Genomic DNA, 15,350 nt, shown 5'->3' with positions numbered 1-15,350 from the left:
CTATTTCTACCCCCAGGACCTCTGGGGGGACCGCGGACAGTTACTATTAGGAGGCACAGTCTCTGCAATAACGTCTCGTAGCTGGAATCACCGTGTAAGATGAGGGGAGTTTGTAGTCCAACAATGCGCTGGCGCCGACTCAAGGCGACCACGCCTTACCTTGCGAATGCTGCGCTGGCTCCGCAGTCTCCAGTCTGCGTGACGGCTGTCCCAGGGAGTGCGTTGAGATGCACCAGTAGGCACCACACACTTTAAGTCACCAGAGCACTCACACAGGCGAAGTTCCGGCGCGCGCGTAGTTGTTTTCCGGACCGTGGACGCGTTGATGAATTCAATAATTACCGTCCCAAATATTGATAATACCGAAAGTTCAACTTCAGGTCGCGATTCCGCAGCCCGGAATCGCGGGTAGCGAAAACTTCTTACGCAAAGCGACACGTGCTCCGACTCTGCGCAGCGGACCGACTCAACGAGAAAACGCCAGGAGGCTCTTTTATACCTCCGCCGAGCGTTCCCAGCGGCCTCTCCTATTGGCCCGTTTTCCAGTTCAGGCGGTTGCCAATTGCCGCTAATTCTCCTGGCGCTGGCGCGCATGCGCCGTCACACTATCACTTCAAAAGTCGAATATTTACCAATACCGCGGACCATTGTTGACTAGGCCCCCTCAAACACTGTTTATATGTACTTAAATACGCCCTACTGACCATATATATATATATATATATATATATATGTGGGCCGTGTATCGGTACAACATGTGTTTAAATTTGAATTATTATTCACTCCCAACAACCCCCCCCCCACCCACCCCCCTCCCAACCCGCCACCCTGGAAACTATTTCTGTATCAGCCACAGGACACTTAAATACCATCCTCTATTGTTTTAAATACACATATATATATATATATATATATATATATATATATATATATATAATTTAAACCTGATATTAAATTTTTAATATATAGATGGACTTGTTTCAAACAGCTATAATTTGATAAAACTGCAGCATAAGTTATTTTTACAATGTATGTTTCTTTTTAAACAAGAATGTGTAAGTGTTGATAACTGAGACAAAATTTAACTTTGTAATGGGAGTTCTTATAATTTATTGCAAAATATACCAATTAGTGAAGTTGAAACAGAATATACATATACCTAAAAATAGGAGCACTGCTGGTCTGAACCATGCCATACCACTGAAAAGTGAAGTAAATTCAATAATATATTTTTTAATCTGCCATGTTTAAGATAATTGCTGTGCTGGTTTTAGTAAAAAATTTTTAGATTATCAAACTTCAATACAGTTTTAACGGGAATACCAAAAAAAATATTTACCTACAGTACTATATATATATATATATATATATATATATATATATATATATATATATATATATATATATATATATATATATAAAGAGAATTCCACCTATGTACTCTGACTCATCACGATATCTCTGGAACCATAAGGCCTATAGACTTGAAATTTGGTAGGAATATTCCTTTCACCGATTAGAGGTCACCTAAGAACAGATTTTACAAAATTCCACCTGCAAGGGGGGTTGTGGGGTAGTTAAAAAAATTCACATTTTCAAACTATAGCTCTTATAAGTATAAAACTTGGCCAGAATATTCTATTTGGCATGCATAAAATTTACCTAGAACGAATTTCATGAAATTCCACCCACAAAGGGCAGTGCGGGGGCGTTCAAAATATAAAAAAAAATTAAACTTTTAATCTATAGCTCCTACAGGTTTGAAATTTGGCAAAATTATTATTTTTGTCATCTTGAGTTCAACTGAGAACGAATTTTACGAAATTCCACCCAAAATGTGATTTCGGGGGCATTATAATGAAAGTAAAAAAAATATTAATTATAGTTCGGGTTATAATGAATAATAAAATTAATATGTAGGATTCTATACAGGTTCAAAATTTATATTGCTGATGTTGACAGAAATATTATTTTGTTAAAGAAATTGAATATGTGTTGTTAAAAACATAAATACAATTATTCGTTTGTTTGAAAAAACCACCAAAAAATTCTGAAAAAATTGTTCAGTTCGTGAGTTCTGCCGTCACAGGTTTTCATTTCAAAAATTCCTCATTAAATATGTCAGTGTTTTATCAGGGGTTATCATATATTTGGTGCATTCAAAACCATCACATGTTTTCATAACATAACATTAAAATTCATCAAATTCCACATTGAATATTTCAGTATTTTATCAGTGGTTATTATGTCTTTTGTGCATTCATAACCGTTACATATTTTCATAGCATAACATACTTAACGGTTAAAATTATCAAATTGGAACATTCAGTTGATTTCAGTACGTAGTTAATTGATATAAATGCCACCATTGAGGCATATAAATATTGGTTGGCGTATGCACAACGCAAGCCAACTACATGATCGTCGAGTAAATGAGACGGACTAAGAGCGTAGACACCGTTTGGAAGAAAATTAAATAAGAATTTCTCAAGCAGGATCCATTGTGACTCCAGAACAGCGAATACAGTCGAGTTAGACTCGCTCAGTTGAAGCCTAATTTGGATGGTGACAAAACAGACTGCCAAGCATGGCATTACGACATATACGTTTTGCATTTAGATAAGATTCAACGGTCAATTACACCGCGGATGTATCGGTCGATTTCGGAACAATGAGCACTGTTTGTCAACATTGCAATGCTTTGAGATTTCCACATGAACCACCAGGAATATGTTGTGTGAGTGGAAAGGTCAAATTACCACTAGAGCCACTGGCATCATTGCTTTCTGGCCAAGAACCTCTATCGAAGCATTTCTTGCAGAATATACAAAAGTACAACAATTCCTTTAAAATGACATCGTTTGGGGCGAATATTACCGAATAACAACGTTTCAACCCAACTTTTAAGGTTAATTCTTTTTCAACTGCATCACACATCACAAAACATTTCACTGAGGCTCATAAATCAAGTATTTTTTTTTATATTTTGCAGATTCATCACCAAACGTTGCAATGAACGCATTAAAAACACCAACAAATGATTATGAAAATCAGAATTATTTCATTAGATTCATTATTTTACTAAAATTTTGTTTTTTATTTAAAAACAATTTAAGAAAATATTCGGTTGGTTCAATCCCTTCTCAATGAACTGACTGAACATATAGAATGAGAGGCATTGCAACGCATGCCGGGCATTAGCTAACATAACAAGGTAGTTATGTTAGTTAATTGTCCCGACATTCATAACATAAGGGGCAGGGTGGGATTTTGAGGAAACCGAATGGTTTTGAAACACTTCAAATCAAAAGAGAATCAACTTTTGAAATTTTCGAAATTTTGTGGTTTTGACTCCCACGATAATTTATATATTTATATACACCAACCTCCATGAAAATCAGTAAACATAGATATTTGAACACAGAGAATATGTTAGCGATATCCATTTTGCTATAACTCGCCACTAGAAGGCACTGCAGCGCATAAAATTCTAAACCGTTCATCCGATCGCCATGGGTAAACAGAAAAAAATAGGCCATAGACTTAAATAAATATGTACATATTTTTTTCTTTCATAGGTCATAAACATACAAACAGCAATTGTGTATCATTTCTCTATGTCCACCACACTGTAATGTAGCGCTATCCACTTTGCTTTAACTCGCGGACAATCTATCACCCTTTGTTCAGCTAGTGATATATATAAAACAATTTGTAATAATTTTATCTGTGGCTGGACACTGTAACTGCACAGTTGTAATGTAAATGTGATATGTAACCTGCTAGCGATAGTGGCGGTCCTGTGAGAGGGGCAATGGGGGTGTTCCCCCTCTCCCTTGCTATAACCACAGAACTCTGATAGCAAAAAATTAGCGTACGTCAACATGGGTAGATATAAGGATGTAACACAGTGGCAAAAAGGGGCAATCGTGTCTGGCTGTGCCCATAGCCATACTCTAGTGAAGTTGCTGGATTTGTCGGTGTTTCGTAGAGGACTTTTTAACATGTCTACGAGCAGTGGTGTACTTCACGTGGCCATGTAACACGATGGCAGAATTGTGATCGGAAAAATATCCTAAGAGAAACCGGAGAAAGGTTTTACAGCTTATGAATCAAAATCGTTCCAAACACGATAGGAATTACTGCAGTCAGTGAATGAAGGGCCATCCCAATCTGTTAGCGAGGGACATTGTGACGGGAACTGCATGCAGTGAACATTTGGAGTCGGTTACCTCACAAGAGGCCATTGCTCACACAAGGCACCTGAAGCTGTGCGTCTTCAATGGGCTAGAAATTATCGAAAATGGACAGTAGCTGACTGGCAGAACGTAATGTGGTCTGATGAATTACATTTTTGCCTGTATTCCAATGAAGCATGTCATTGAGTGCACCGAAGGCCATCCTGGATGTGTGCAAGGTCAGGTTCAAGCCGGAGGAGAGTCTCAGATGTTTTGGGGGTGTTTTTCGTATCATGGATTGGGCCTTCTCACTGCAGTGACCACTAACATGAAAATTTAAACATTCTGGATGATCAAATGTTGCCTTTCAGTAAACATCTGCATGATAAGTATACCTCGATTTTTCAAGATGTTAACAGCAAAGTTCATTGGGCTGGACACATATGTGACTGGTTTTATGAACACTCCCCCACCCTATTACATCTCAATTGGCCTGAAAAATCACCTGACTTGAACCCTTATTTGAAAATCTGTGGGACAGTTGGAACAGCAGGTAAAACGCCGACATCAGCATCCACACAATTTAGTGGAATTGCGCAATCAAATCCTCAGTGAGTGGCTTAACCTGGATGTGACGTACCTGCACAACCTTGTGGTTTCACTTACTAACAAATCCAGGCGGTTATATATTCCAGAGGCAAGATTACACGGTATTAAATCTTGTAATGATTTCTCCAGGGGTGACTAATTTTTTGTCTGGTGAGCTTATTCACTTCAGGTCGTGCCTTGTACCTAAGCTTTGAAGTCTTTTCAATATTTCTTTGTAAAAATGTATTTTTTATTTCATTTCACCAATTCCTCTTGAGGTTGAAGAAACTAAAGGCTGTGTTCACTGCTCCTTTCTGACTTGCCCAGTGTTCCAAGACATGCGGCGGAGGCACCATGCAGAGGAAGGTGCTGTGTCTGATGGGAAACAGTTCTGTGGACGCCACCAAGTGCGATCCCAACAGCATACTCTTCTCTACGGAACCGTGCAACGATCAGCCATGCAGTGGAGGTGTGTATTGTTATTTAAAGTTTTCTCTTCATATATTTAGGGTGTTTCTAAATGATTCATCTGATTTCACAAGTCTATAACAAAGGAAGATAGAACCTCGCTGAATCATTCAAACAATACTTAAAAATACTCATTTTATGTGTCTACTTTCACATCAATTTTATACTGGTAGTTTGCCTCAAACTAAGACCTCACGATGTTACATTTTTAGTGGCATTGTAAATTTTAACCCCTTAACTAATAACTAATATTTGCAATGTAATCGACAACCTAACAACTAAATAATATGAAATGTAGATAATAGAGTACCTACATTTTTAAACAGTTAACGCAACAAATACATTCTAACAGATATAGTAGATATAATTCATTTACTTTTAATTACTTGTTAATTTCTTTAGTTCACTTTGAGACATGCAGTATTATGGATTCTATGAACTTCTTCGGAGTCCTGGCCAGAAATTAAATTAGTGTCCTTGATAATTTTGAAAGCTACCTACATGTGTGTTTATTAAGTATATCAAAAACAGATTGACCGTTTATGCTCATACACAAACTTAAAAATTCCATTGGCCATATCTGTGTACCTACTAAATTGTATGAAAATTAAATCAACGGTTCGACAGTTATCGACAACAGTCACATACATACATCCAAACAAACGTTGATCTCTCTAGTTGTTACGGAGACCTCACTTTGCTCGGTCAAAAAAATTTTCAACTGGCCTAGTCAAATGAATATTATGTATGTTGGCGATACAGTAGACAGGCCATCTATGTCACTGCTTCTGCTTTCACAATTACAATATTTAAAAATAAAATAAGTTAAAAAAAAATTCTGTGAAAAATCAAAATTTATCATTTTGAAATATGAGCTTCTTTATAAATAAATTGAGTTTCAAGTCTCTTTCTGGGCAGTTTCATAGTATTATTTATAATTCATTGGCCTACATTAACAAATATTATTATTAATATTGTTACGATTTACCGCGGGTTCGTAAAGGATAGCCCAATTAAAGATTTTATTTCACACACAGTTTTATTTATTTCCACTACTTATGTCACTTACAATTAATCTTTTAAAACGGCAAATAATTAACTACACTTAAAGAAATGTCAATTCCCCAGTCACTCGTTCCACACACCTCGCTGGGCCGCACCTCTGGCGCAACTCTCGCCGCAGCACCTCTCGTGGGTCTCCGCCACAAGACTCCGTTGCCACACACCGCCGCTGCCGACGCACTTCCCCTTCGCCGAGGTTCCGCTCGACTCCTCGCTCGCCACTTCGTTCGGGACTCCGCCGCGCCCGCGACTCTATCGTCCGGAAACTCCACCGCGGGAAAACTCCCGACTCCACTGAACTCACTCACTCCCTGCCCTGGAACCTTCGTCCAAGGACTTCGCCACTCTGCCACACCCGCGGCACTATCGCCCGGAAACTCCGCCGCGGGAGAACTCCCGACTGAACACTCCGAACTCCACTCAGACTGACTCGAAGGCCGGCCCTACCTCCTTATATAGCCCTTGGGTTCCCGTCCAGAACTATCCGGCGTGTCTCTGAGATATCGCGCGACCTTCGCCGTCGAAATGCCCAGAAACGCATCGTGAGTCCTGTCGAAGGACGCAGCAGCTGCTCAAAGAACGCCGATAAATGCAACAAGCATCGGGTTCCCACAAAACGCGCCGATAAACATGTCTGAGTCCTTTTATGCCGCAGTGCGGCCTCTTTTAAGTAACCTGATCTGAGGCAGGTGCGCGCTGCGAAGGTCAGGATGTCGCGAGATAGTATGACACGAGATACCAGGGAGAGGATGCGGGTGGAAGGGGCCGCAGACAGGCCGAACGAGCACGGGGACGCCAAACTGCAGCCAAGCGCGATCGTAACAATATCAAGCGTGATAGTAAAACCATTGAATTTTGGACTGGAAAATTTCTAGATAAAGAGGATTTTCCATGATAAAAATTCAAAAAAGGGTGTTCTGAAACACTAAATACATTACTCTATTTTATTTAAAGGGAGCATTTCAAAATTCCTACTGATTTTTGAGAAATTAGGTTATGTTAGGTAACATTAAGTAGCCTGTGCATTAACATGGCTGCCACCATTTTTCTTTAGTGTTGCAAATTGATTCTGTGGTTCTCCATATATAGGTAAATACATATTTTGGATTTGGATTTAGTGATGCAACCATTGAGAGGTAAATAAAAAGTAAAAAATATATATATATAATGTGTGTTTCATGTATAGGCGCGGGCCGTCCACTGTATGTGAGTCACTACTGTGCATCCTAACCCAAGTGTCAACCCTTGACAGGGACGTTTTTAAGTAGGATGGAGGTAGTAGCACTTTCACTCTCACTCTAGCTCAGACTCCCATTACCACTCTCACGCTCACTCTCACTTTGATTTGTTACATGCAGAAGCTATAAGCTGACGTACAAAACAAATAGTCATTTCGTGTATCAAACATTCCACAGGATCCGTTATCAATCCCTGTCCAGCAATCCTGATATTGATTTCCTATGTTTTTTTCGTTCCAATATAACTCCAACTGAAGTAAGGATAGTTCCTTAATATAAGCCATGACTGATGTCTTCCTGAACTTCCTTGAATTTTAGAGCTACATGTCCAGTTATAACAACATTGTTGGTGAGATGTGAATCTATTCTGTTGGTATGTACCTACTTATTGCTTGTATATAATGAAACACAAATTTAGTTTTTTTATTTACTATAAAATGACAACATAAAATCATGTTTTCATAACAAGTTAGGGCAATACTGGCATTAAATAGGTACATAAGTATAAATCAAAACCCACTTAATGTGTTTACCTACAAAGTTTTGACACAATAACTACGATAGACTGGTTGCTCATACTCCTGTTACGGATGTGGTGACGTTTCAGATCAGATACTACCCATGGGACCAAACGCCGACATATTCGAAGAGGAGGAATGTGAAGACGAGGAACCTTATGTCATAACCACAACACTGGACGCAGTAGGTGGCATTTTGTTTGACAACGTTTTTCATGTTTTAGCTATAGATTTTGTTATATTTGTAAACATTTACTCAGCAAAAGCAAATATTTCTTATGCCTCATCTACTTTTAAGAAACAGAGTAATTTATTTGCTATAAAGGAAAATTTATTAGGCTACTTGAAATGTAGGTAAACAAGGGGACAATGTGTAAGGTTGGTGGAATTGGTAAGCCTGTATGGCTAAGGTATATCATAAGATGAGTCAACTTGTATTGTATATGAGCGTAGTAAATCACACAACACTGCCTATTATTTGTGAAGCAACAGATAGCACCTTTACTATGTTATGTCAAGAGGAGCTCAAACAGAAAATATTGCTTCAAATTTGCAAACAAATTCACACTTTGGGTTGTTGGCACCTCGTGAAGTTCTAACAAGAAATTTTCAAGAACATTGTTTATAAACAAGAAATTTTTCAAATTAACAAATCCTTTGATCAGAGAACGGAACTGTGCTTTGTAATGTGTGTAGTTGTGATATTTTTTTAAAAACAATAAACAAAGGAAGTTTAAAAACTCTTTTATTTTTTCAAAATTAAAGCTTTATCAAATAACTCACTTTAGTTAAAAGACGTAACTTAAAAAAAGTCTTCAAGTCACTACATATAACAGTAAGTTTTAAAGTTTCTTATTTTTCTGGGTTGTTTTGCCGGGCCAACCTGGAATGTAACAATATAACTGGCCTGAGTAGTTTCAAGGCAGCAGCCTCAACGCAGCAATATTTTTTTCTGTTGTATTCTTTAGACAATAATGTCCAATAATAAACACAAACTAATAGTACTTACATTCAACAAAAATTAAAAATTATTGACCAGCTAGACATAAAATATGGCGACGTAAAATACGGCTATGTTTTAGTGATATGTAGCTACTGTAATTTTTGTAAATTACAGGTACGTCTAACACTTTAGTATGTATTACGTACATGCTTATACAGTGTTTGTTTAAACAGTCTTTTAACTAATTTTGACTTTAATAATTTAATAAAATAAAATTTAATAATCTTTTAAATAAATTTAACTGATTATTTTTTCTGACATTGCTTTAACCATGTTTTGTTTTTATTATCCATGGACTCCTTGCCAATCATTACCCCAGATAATTGGGAGTCTCCTGTATTTTAGTTTTTGTGGCTATCATTGTAATGACACAAACTATAAATGATATTTTATATTTTCAGAGTATGGCTTCAGGCGCAGCAGAGGGTGGCACAGAAGGGGAAGCGAACGTGACAGGCGCAGGGACCACTCAGTCAGACTTGAGTGCAGCAACTGCCCACGACATTATGCTTAGCGACTCTACTTGGGTCTCTCTCGGATCCGTGAGTGGAGAACCGTTTACCTCTTTCCCTACCATCTTGCCGGACACCCTTTCAACATTCCAAAGCACAGAGGGGCTGTCTTCCATGTTCACTCCCCTTACGACACACTCCTCCAGTGGCACAGAAGAGAGCACAGAGAGTTCACCGTCATCTGCAACAACATCCTCGGGTGATACTTCAACCGACGTTGATGTCTCAACCATTTCTACAGATGAGGGAACAATGGAGTCCACCTTGGGAAACTTTTCGTCATCATCACAAATTTCTAGTCTTTCTTCTGAAAGTTCTTCAACATCAAGTAATTTTTCAGAATGGACTTCTGATGTGACCGTATCAGAAGATTTCTCTTCCTCTGATTCCAATGTGTCCTCTCTGTCTTCTGATGGCATGTCATCCCTGACATCTATCTTATCATCTGTGTATAGTTCCACTGACACTCCAACATCTGAAACTATAACGGGAGATAATTCATCATCTCCTTCTTCAACCATTTCTTCAGACCTCTCTTCAACTTCATCTGACATGTATTCATCTACTTCATCTAATCTAAGCTCTTCCACTACTTCTGACATAAGCTCATCTACTACTTCTGACCTAAGCTCATCCACTACATCTGATCTAAGCTCTTCATCTACATCTGATGTAAGCTTGTCTTCATCTACAGCTGACTCAACATTTTCTTCTGAATCAACCTCTATGTTTTCTTCATCATCGTCGTTAGGTTCGACAATTGAGTCCAGTCCATCGAGTCTGAGTACAAGTACCTTAGTAAATGATTCCACCAATATCTTTACTGAAACCGACGAAGGCTCTGGAACTAGTGATGGAGGCTTTACAGATGAATTTGCTTCCACCGCCCTGACGGGAGATGTTACACCAACTAGCATAGTGAATATTGTTGATCAAGAATTTGATGATACATATGATGGTTCAGGTGACGAGACAGCTTCGCCCAACTTATCGACTGGAACTGACGCAGCCAGCTCAGACTACAGTTCTACTAGCACAGGAGGATACACAACTACAGCAGTCGACATGTCAGGCAGCAGTAGTGCATCTACAGTTAGTGAATCACCCTCGAGCACTACAGAGTCTTCAGTTACACCCACTTCTCTGAGCAGCAGTACAGCGAGTGAAGAAATATCGTCAGCTTTCAGCACGTCTTCAAGTGCGACCATGCAGAGCTCCAGCACTGAAGAGGGAACTACAGAGATTGTGGCAACGTCACCATCTGAAGAGACTGCATCTTCGTTAGCTGGGGGAAGCACAACGGGTACGTGCACACACAAAAACTAAAATGGAGAGGATACTTAAGGGAGATTAGCCTCTGCCATCTTGGTTTTTCAAATTTTAAGCTACAGCTTGCAGCACAGCTTTCGTACTATGTTTAACAGCTCAGCTAAGTGTAGAATCTGACTTTAGGCACTGGTGTAATAATTACATTAGTAACCAGTTGTAACGCATAACCAGTTGAATCCTACCGGTGGTTAGAGACTGTACTCAGCTAGTAAACATCAGACTCTAATGAGGTTTAGAGGTATGGTAAGTTAGGTATTATTTATGCTCTGTCATGCCAAAAACGTGGGATAAATATCATAGGAAAAAGACTGAAAAATTCCAAATGGCGGGGCCTAATCTTCTATAAGAGGTTTTTGTAGTAGTTTTGGTAAGACAGTTTTCACATCTGCTAATTAGTTTGTGACTTCAAAGGACCCATAAGAAGATATCGGTTAAATTAGCTGGCAAAACCTTCTGATGGTTTTGATCCATGGAATCTGTTTGTGCCAAACATATGCTGACAAGGACTGTTAAAATATAAACCTAATAAATAAATAAATTAGTCAAATTAACAATATTTCATTGATTTCATTCACAAAAGTCCTACAACACTAAAGAGGTGTTAAGATTTTTCCGTCTTGAATTCATCTACGTTTTGATAAATTTCATTTCATTAAACAGGTACATATTAGGTACACTTTCACTATTGGCCACATAAACATTGATTGGTGAGTGTAGACAGTGACAACTGTAATTGACTATAGAATCTCTTAACTGGTGCTGTTTACTATTCATGGCAGAATAAGCTTGTCATGACAAGCTTGAAAGAAGGTTAATTCAAGTCATCTTGTCTCCACACAACCAGCATACCACAAGCGTGAAGTCGCATATTTAAATAAAGCTTGCAATGAAAAACTTGCGTAGTGCTGGAATTTAAGGGGCTTGCTTAGTCAGGGGTGTATTTAAGTTGGTGAGGTAGAATGATAAGTGCAACGCTGGCTGTTGCTTTAAGCACAGTAACACCTCCAAGCACAAGGCTCTGAACAGAAGTGCTTCTTCTCGTTGTGCATGGGGCAACAATGATATTTGAGTGATAACCATAATATTAGATGGTGGAGAAGTGAAGATGAAGGTGTATTGCAAGTCCCTAGAGTGCATTTAATAATCTTTACCAAATGTTTCGTGCCTAAATTTATTCTAAAAACACACATTTTTAGCCATTGTCACTCTTTTCAACATACATTTTAAAAACGAAATAGGGAAACAGAACTACTCATCCGCACTCAGCATATTCTTAAATGTTTTTCCTATTCGTAAACAGACACCATTCTGATATCTTGAACAGCTGGAAAATTGTGTGGTTTTTCCTGCAGTTCTGTACACCATATCATGTGCCCAGGTAGGCAGGCCCCTTAAGATTATATCAATATTGAAAATAAAAGTCTGTGCCCTTATCATGAAAATTAAACTAGAGAAGAACATGACATGGCAAGCTTGAACAGCAAGCAAAATTCAAGTCACTCTGTAAGAAAAAATGCTACTTGGATTAAATTCGTGGGACCATTTGGTTGCAATGTGTTAAAAAATCAAAACAAGTAGACCTACTCAGTTTTTCGTTTTGTGAAATTCACACATAATATCAGTAAATCTAAACATAACTCATAAAATAAAACTAAACAAGAGTTAAATGACCACTCATGTCAATCCATATTGTAAGATTAGCTACAGATCTGGTATTTGTCAGTTGTACCAAGTGTATCTATTATTTCTATCAAAGTTTGTTTGCCAGTTCATTTAAACACTCTTATGCAGCTAAAACAGCTTTTTTTTTTCCGTTAACAGTCCATGCTGTTTCTATTTCCAAACAAACTAACTAGTGTATGCTGCGGAACAGAAAGAAAGTTTTTGACATTTCAATTGAGAGAAGTCCTCATGATTACAAGAATACAAATGTACAGTTAATAAATATTTACTCTCTATCACAAATTTATTGTGCTACCATGCTACATCTATCAGAGTGAAAACTATGTGTGTGATTTTAATTAAAAAAAATTCTCTCATGTGTGTTTGCATGTGTGTGATTGCACTGTATTTCAGAGGGGACCAGTGTGGAAGAGATGGATGAAAGCGGTGGGGAGCCATTGACGACTCCGAGCATTGCTCAGACTGCATTCCGGGTGGAGCAGAGGCCAAGGAAATGCAAGAAGAGGAAGGTGCCAAAGCCGGGACCAACGGCTGTTCCTTGTCAGCTGTCTGCTTTCGGGTGCTGCCTTGACAACAGCACAGCAGCGACTGGGCCGTTCGGCAAAGGTATGTAATGTTTTCTCTTTGCCTTATCTACTTTGTTCAGTCATTTTTTGCACTGGTTTTGCAGCTTTCCCTGCCATACTCACATTCCATAATTACCTTAATTGAAAAAAAAAAAAGCTTTGAATGTAATAACAGTTATTTGTTTTGAACATGATATAACATGCAATTAGTGTCACACTTGAAATTTAGAATTTAGAAAGAAATCAACATTTACAATATTACTACAGAGGCAGTTTTATTTGGAAATGACTCAAGTTTGACAGACAAAGGAATCTGCATGTATAGTAATATAATTCTCCGTTTTAATAAGACTGTAGGTTCTGATTGCAATAACCTAGTATTCAAATAAAGAAAGTACAGTGAAACATCTTTAACCAAGCATTTTTGGTTTGGCACACACTGTGATCTGGCACCAATCGAGCTACTCTCATTTACATTTTTTCAGGTGGATTTTGGATGCTGACCTTGGTTGCCAGGTCGCATTTATCACCCTGCCAGGGTTTTTAGTTCACTTTCAGTCTTCATTTTCATACTGTGTTTCCTGTTTTATAGAAGGTTACAGGATTCGTACGCCTCCTTAATTTCCTCAAAAAGTCCTAGTTTGGATTTTTGTTGCTCACGGGGCCATAAATGTAATTAAATTTCTTCATGTATCCAATAAAATTCAGTAATCAAAATGTTATTCCAGTCTTATAAAAATTAAATACACATTGTGTTGTGTTCATATTTATTTTACTTCAAACTTTTGCAGCAAAGTAGTGTGTGTCGCACATGCACTTTATTTTTCAAAATGGTGTTTAGCACCTCAAATACTTTTTGTACCTGCGTTTCTGTTTGCAATGGTGAAGCAACAGAATTTTTTCATAATTGTAATCATAATTATAATAATAATATTATTATTATAATAATGTTTTACTCAATGGTAAACTATGAGTAAAAAATAAATCTATTGATGTTCATGAATATCTGAAGACATTTAAATCCTTAAATTCTAACAACTCCTTAATTTTTATTAATGTTAAAATGTACAAACAATGGGTTGCATTCCACTTTTCACATTACCATTAAAGCTACACTGACGTTTGATAAAACTGCTAATTCACAATTGAGGCACGGTAGTGGTCCTGAATGTGCTTGCGTCGCGCGAGACGTGTTGCGAGACGTCGTGCTGTGTGCGCAGGCTGCCCGCACCCCACGACATGCGCGGAGACCCAGCACGGCTGCTGCCCCGACGGGGTGTCCCCGGCGGAGGGTCCCGACGACCTGGGCTGCCCGCCGTCGCTGTGCGAGCAGACCCTGTTCGGCTGCTGTCCGGACCGCGTGGGCACGGCACTGGGCAACGACTTCGAGGGCTGCGAGGAGCCCACTCTCCTGCCCGCGTCGTGCAACACCACCGAGTAAGCCCTGTTCCCCCCCCCCCCCCCCCCCCCCCGACTTGTCGCAGGCGCACAGAGTGCAGTGCTTCACATGAGGCCAGACAGACATATCACTAACATCACTGGCCTCCTACCACTGGGATTATTGTCCTATCCCCACTGTAGAAAACAATGTTACAAACTATTTGTGGGTGTACTTGGGGTGTATAGTCTACACGGTGAACGAGAGTAAGTATTGAAAGATTGTGTGAGGCATTTAGCTGTCATTCTAAACAAATTATAACATTAAATAAAATAAAGAATTTTTGTTTTCCAAAGAACTTGCCTAGCTAACCATTTACCACTATTTTTCTCAGAAATACTGTATTAGCTGTCAAACAATAAATGTTGAAAACGTTACCTGTGAGAAAAATGAACTTATTCTTGGTATATATTATGTTTATGATTCATCTATAGGATCTTACAACTCAGTTGTTACTGTCACCTGGTGGGTGCGAGGCTTTGTGTACTGTGGTATATAATGTTTTCAGGGTCTACATTAGATATAGATGGCCAGCTCTTAGCCAGTAGGTGATGATGGGTTTGGTGAGGTACTAGCCATTATTGATGGTAGAAATAATAATGACCTCCAGTTCTGAGAGCAACAGCCAGCATTAGTGTCATAGAGTGGAATGCTCAAACGAAGTGGCAGTAATAATGTTCATGTAAAGAATGTACTAACCTAAGTAAGATTACTCAAATCATACCAAAGACAGAGGTGAAATATGTAGAGGAGGGTATATTGGAAAT

The 15,350-nt window shown here is 38.6% G+C and overlaps 1 protein-coding gene across 4 annotated transcripts in view; it reads left to right on the top strand.

Annotated features, from left to right (window-relative positions):
- The window catches only part of LOC134530672 (papilin), a 411,300-nt gene that overhangs the window by 332,372 nt on the left and 63,578 nt on the right, over window positions 1-15,350 (top strand). For all 4 annotated transcript variants that reach the window (XM_063365723.1, XM_063365724.1, XM_063365725.1 and 1 more), the window contains exons 15-19: window positions 5,094-5,235; window positions 8,142-8,236; window positions 9,457-10,870; window positions 12,973-13,185; window positions 14,366-14,582. In XM_063365723.1, the coding sequence (XP_063221793.1) occupies window positions 5,094-5,235; window positions 8,142-8,236; window positions 9,457-10,870; window positions 12,973-13,185; window positions 14,366-14,582 (2,081 nt within the window). The remainder of the gene's footprint in view (window positions 1-5,093; window positions 5,236-8,141; window positions 8,237-9,456; window positions 10,871-12,972; window positions 13,186-14,365; window positions 14,583-15,350) is intronic.

Source organism: Bacillus rossius, chromosome 3 (genome assembly GCF_032445375.1).
Source record: "Bacillus rossius redtenbacheri isolate Brsri chromosome 3, Brsri_v3, whole genome shotgun sequence".
NCBI lineage: Eukaryota > Metazoa > Arthropoda > Insecta > Phasmatodea > Bacillidae > Bacillus > Bacillus rossius.
Note: the sequence above shows the minus strand (reverse complement) of the source record. Positions and strands in the feature narration are given on the sequence as shown.